General features: G+C 40.7%; 1 protein-coding gene across 2 annotated transcripts in view; it reads right to left on the reverse strand.

Moving 5' to 3' along the window:
* zdhhc9 (zinc finger DHHC-type palmitoyltransferase 9) overlaps window positions 1-5,834 on the reverse strand; it is a 28,430-nt gene that overhangs the window by 9,592 nt on the left and 13,004 nt on the right. For both annotated transcript variants that reach the window (XM_042220756.1, XM_042220762.1), the window contains 3 exons: window positions 3,644-3,802; window positions 1,049-1,186; window positions 793-841 (listed from right to left, as the gene is read on the reverse strand). In XM_042220756.1, coding sequence (XP_042076690.1) covers window positions 793-841; window positions 1,049-1,186; window positions 3,644-3,802 — 346 coding nt within the window. The remainder of the gene's footprint in view (window positions 1-792; window positions 842-1,048; window positions 1,187-3,643; window positions 3,803-5,834) is intronic.

Consider the following 5,834-nt stretch of genomic DNA (forward strand, 5'->3'; position numbering starts at 1 on the left):
TGATGACAGCAGCACTTGATGCCAGCTAACCCAATCCCAGAGAGCCGAGTGCCCTAGCCTTTTTTTATAAGCCTCATCTGTCCTCAAAAGAGACCCGGTTTCCTCTCTGAGACTTCCATCAGTATGAGCAAAGTTAAGGTGAGGAGGGAACAAAAACCTCTGCAGTAAAAGAGGGTCACAGGAATGCAGTTGTGTAATGCTAGCGCTGGGAGTGTGTAAAATTATGTAACATGATTAAAGGCAGTGAATGTCAGTGGAAGAACACAGAGCGATGAAAGAAGCGGCTTTACCTTCTAACTGTGCAAAAAGGAGAAAAAGACTATTTAGAAATAACTTAATTAAAATGTTAATCCATGAAATATGCAGCAACTTTAAAGATTTTTTCCATTAAAATTTCTAATATTTCTGTAACATGAGAAAAGGCAGATAAACAGACACTTATTTCTTGCCTCTCATCAATGAATCTGCAGGTTTTAACGGGCTGTAGCTAGGTAACTACAAGCCTAAGATTATCCCAGTGTGTGGCCTGATGCCACAGTCTCAGGATGATTTTAGAGTGTTTCCAGGTGAATTATTTTATAATGAGAATCTTGCAGAAGGGTCTGTGCAAAATATGAGCAAGTTGTAATTTTTTTCTTTTTATTTGTCACAGTTTAGCGGCTTATCTTCAATTGCAGAAAATGAGAGTTCTGTTAACTTAGCTATGCTAAGGTTGGGCAAAGGCTGTACAGTTTTTGGTGTTCATGAAAATCCAGCAAACATATCACCCACACACTCAGTTTTAAAGGATATGTTCCAGGTGTTTCCTTCAAAGTGTTCAAAAAGCCACCATTCATTGAGCCTGTGGACAGGGAAACAGAAATTACAAGGTCATTATTGTTATTAAGGTAATAAACCCAGAGCTTATCATCCATATGAGGAAATACTCTTTCGGTTTGTCTGTCTCATCCTATGTTCAGTAAAAGAAGGAAGCAGGATGATGTGGTGTGGCTACAGATTAGGCTCATGTGTTCTCTCTGATTGGCCAGTTGAATGACAGGATACTTACGCATGACCACGTGGACGATGTCAAAGGTGAAGATATAAATGGTGAGCAGGGAGAGTGACAGGGTGAACAGGTAGAAGTATCTGTAGTTTCTCTTGCCCACGCAGTTGCCCACCCATGGACAGTGGTGATCAAAACGGTCTGAGGGAAAGAAGAAGAAAAAAAGAACAAAAGGGGAACTATAAATATGTAAAATGTTCCAGAACCTGAAAAACAAGCCTTCTTGGAGAGTAGACAATTTTGGGAATCAAAAGAATGTTAAAAATACACAAATTTCAATAACAGTCTTTCAGTCAAAGGCTGCTTTATGCCTCAGCTTCTGAATCTAAATATAGTGATCGCTTCCTCTTTGTGGCTGCTCCTCTATCAGCTGGAGGAGAGCCATATGAAAGCAGGGCAGGGTCAAATGGACAATGAAAGTAAACATCTTACTTTACACTTTCCTCCGCAGCCGACACCGCTGCAATCCCCAGATGAAGTTTCACAACAATATCAAGTAAACACGGAGGCAAACAGACAGGATGTGAACCGGTTTGTAGATTCAAGTGGACCCGTGGATGATTGTTATATTTAAGGAGCACAATGCAAATGTTGACCCAAGATGACTATATTTGTATTCCAGCTGTTTTGGGATAAAGTAGTCGCTAAATGTAAAGCAACGAGCTGGAAAGGAATGATAGGAGTGTATAAAACGCAGATGAGTAGCATGACTCTCACTGAAATGTCTTAACTCGTAATGGAGGGATAATCATGAAATTTAGTACAGATGCACAGAGGATGAAAGCTAATGTTTGTGGTGATCTCAAAACTTTCACTCTAGCACTTGGTCAGATTTTTTACCCACTAAAACCAAAACCCTCAGCTGATCTACGACGGTAAATAGTCTGTTACATTAGCACAAATCCTAAATCTCCCATTCCACCATATTCCAAAGGTGCTCTGTTGGATTGGCAGGACGGATCCATGCTTTCATGTCATTTAACCAAACTCTGACCATATCATCTAAATATCAAAGCAGAAATTATGCCAATGTTTTTCCAGTCTTCTCCTGCCCAGCTTTGGTTTGCCTGTGCAAATTGTTGCCTCGGTATCCTGTTCTTAGCTGACAGGAGCTGGTATCCTGTTCTTCTGCTGCTGTAGCCCGTCTGCTTCAAGGTTCAATGAGTTGTGTTTTCAGAGTTGTTCTTCTGCATACCTTGATTGTAATTATTAGTTATTTGAGTTACTGCTGCCTTCCTGTGAGCGTGAAACACTCTCCCCTGACCTCTGGCAAGACTATAAGTCACTTATCCATAAGTCATTTATGCAAAGAGAACTTCTATATTTTCTCATTTTCTGACCTTAAATCGCCTTTATTCTTTGTTCTCATCTCAGTTTGAACCTCCACAGCTCATTTTGACCATTTTCTAATAGATGAAAGCATCGTGGTGCCGCCACGTGACAGGCTTATTTGATATTTATGTTAACAAGCAGTTGAACAGGTGTACCTAACAAACTGGCCAAAGTGATATATAGATGCATCCCTACTGAAACCCAAAGACAATATAAGCAGACAGAAAAGTAGCTCAGGTAAAAGATAGATTTTAGCAGTTATTGGGATGCAAACAAAACAGCAAACAAGTGTAAAAAGACCATTTCATATGGACAAACATCAGCTTCCATTTATGCATGTTGTGTTTACTTTGATTGCACCAGATTTGCAGGTTGCATATGGAGTGCAGCAGCACAACAATCATCCACACTGTTCACTCCATAATAAATCTATAAGCACTTAAACTTGATTAAAAGTCTCACATATTCTTTTTCTTTTTGCAGCGCGAGTCACTGAATAAAATATGTGCAATTATTCAGAGACCAACACCTTCACCCCAGACTTTATGTGCAGGACTACAAAACTGTGCATTTGCATCTTATAATAGTGGAGTGGCTGTTTTCTCTCTGAGACTTCCATCAGTATGAGCAAAGTTAAGGTGAGGAGGGAACAAAAACCTCTGCAGTAAAAGAGGGTCACAGGAATGCAGTTGTGTAATGCTAGCGCTGGGAGTGTGTGCGTTTCTACAGCAGGTGGACACAGATGAACCAGTGTTCACAATGACTGAGCACTTATTTCCTCACTGAGCCTCCACCGTCTCCTCTCTCGTCGCCTGTGAGTCTACGCTCCCTTCAAACGCATTCTTCATTCATCGGCTACCAAATCACTGCTAACCTGCAGGGCTGTGAGATGACACATCTACACACACGCGTCACGTCACAAAGCATCACAATGCACCACAAATTCACGGCCTTCAAAACTTAAAGGGCAATCTAAAAAAATAAAAATAAATCCCCTCACGAATGTTTTTCTAAAACTTTTACACCCCGTCCGCTTCTGCGTATATTTATAAAGCTAACATTTCTTTTTTTCACCGTGACAAACGAATGCACGGAGGTAATTAAGGATGAGGCATCAGTAATCGCCATCATGTCAGCGAGCTATTTTTCTCCTTGCTCACCTTTCTATTTCTGCACGCCTGAAATAAACCCATCTCATCTTTCTCCTTTTGTGAAGCCTTTCTGAGCAGCGTAACAAACGACGGCAGATCAGATGAGACTTCTTACCGACGCAGTTGTCGCAGATGCTGCAGTGGGACGCTCGAGGTGGTCGGAAGATCTTGCACGTGTAGCAGTACTTGAGCTTGACGATCTGATTATTGATCTGAACGTTGCGGATTCGGGGCGGGGGTCGCTGCCCTGCGGGGACGTTCCCATTGGCAGCCTCTGTGGAAGCGAACAGAAAAACATTAAATCAATGTGGATGACATAATATAAATTACTCTAAGAGATCATATTTAATCACAGTCAGCACAACACAGCAACAAATGAAATCCTCAGACAGTGTTAAACATGATTTGTGCATTGGATTGCATTGGACAGGAGCTCTAATGTGAGAATTAGTGACATAAATCACGACAGCTGAACCTTGAGGATGTCATTCACCAAGAACTGTCGCTCAGTACAGTATAGGGTGGCTGTTTAACTGTCAATATTTTTATTTGCAACTATAAAGCACCATATCTTTCTCCATTTGGACAGCTTTCTATCACTGGAATGGCCATATTTCACAGTAATCTTATGCCAAACAAATGAATTCTGACATACTGTTTGCTTGTGACAATTTGGATGTTTCTGATTATCTTACACTCCGGGATCTGGAGATTATACGTGCAAGCCGATGATCACACAGTTGAATAACCCCGCAGAGTAGCTGCGAGGAAGAAATCTACCATTAACATGCCGCAGTGGACAGGCGTGAATGTGGAGTTAATGGAAAAGAGAAAGCGTACTTATTTGACTTCCTGGGGATTCATTAAGATTTTTTTTTAAAAAGTGCTTTCTGTGGAAATGAAATTATCTGGGTTTGAGAAAGTGTTCAGAGATGCTAAGGGGGAAAAGCCTAAAATGCATACTTATCATTTGATAGAGTCCTAAATGAAGATCTCTTAAGTAAAACAAAGCAGTTTCTGCACAAATAAATCAGTGAAACGAGCACATTTTCAGGCTTCTATTAAAAACATCCCTGGGACATAAATTCATAGATTGTGACAGCAACAAATACTTGGCATCATGCACCCACAGAATATGGGATTTAGTGGCTTTCAGGATAAAGTAGTGAAGAATAAATTTATGAGTCACCACTCACAGGGAATGATGCCACTCCCTTGGGTAGCAAAGCTCAATCTGCTCGTGGCATTATATATTCCGAGAAGATGCCTCTCCTCGTATTAGCTTTCCCCCTGGGGACTGCTGCTAACAGGCAGAAGGGACAGAGCATCGGGGCTGCAGAGGCTTCTTTAACATCCCTGCTTGCTTGCTCAACTGGCTTTTAGCACTCCCACACTTACAACAGCTATCCTAACACATAAAAACATACTGTTTAATATCTGAAGGTGTGGGCTGATGAAGTTGGTACCAAACTGCGTAATTTAAGCTGGCATAATGCGGTCATGTGACCTGCTTAAATAGTGTTTATGTCAATAATAGCTTCATATTTGAAGAAGGTTGCCGAGATGTCTTATGTGGAAAGGTACAAGGCTTTGGGAATGCTGTGAGAGGATACATACAAGGTCAAAGAAAACATAAAGCAAGTCTGCTGCAAAAGAGAGGATGTCCAGTGAGGTTATTTAAAAGGTATAAATTTACCTTTTCGGAAGTACAGAAATTATTATTTTTTACCTCAGGTTAAAGAAAACTGACACTGCTGGCAGCATATTTGAAATGAAACTACCACAAACAGATGCTTAGTTTGTGGTACTATAAAGACTGAAACACAGGGTAGCAACTATCAACAACTCGAACCCCACATTCCTGCACCTCGAAAGCTCACTAATTAACATTTTATAACTTGTCTATTCAATCTGAAATGTAAAAATCACAATTGTTCACTGAGAGAAAAAAGAAAAAAGCTAATAAAAACTGAATATGAACCACCCAGTAAATTAGTTTGGTGTTTGTCACTCAAGACAAATTAAAGCCACGAAACATCACCAGAGGATCGATGTGGTATTGCTGCGTAAAGAAATGACTCAAATAAGTAATAGATCACTAAAATAGGCAGCGAATTTTCCATCCTTTGACTAATTGTTTCAGAGCTAACAGCACAAACATGCATGCGTTTCAGGTTCTCCGTCAGCATCATCGAACGAGCACGATGAGTCACGGTCATGATGACAGCAGCACTTGATGCCAGCTAACCCAATCCCAGAGAGCCGAGTGCCCTAGCCTTTTTTTATAAGCCTCATCTGTCCTCAAA

This window comes from Haplochromis burtoni, unplaced genomic scaffold (assembly GCF_018398535.1).
Source record: "Haplochromis burtoni strain Fernald_Lab_line unplaced genomic scaffold, NCSU_Asbu1 Contig_4, whole genome shotgun sequence".
Lineage (NCBI taxonomy): Eukaryota > Metazoa > Chordata > Actinopteri > Cichliformes > Cichlidae > Haplochromis > Haplochromis burtoni.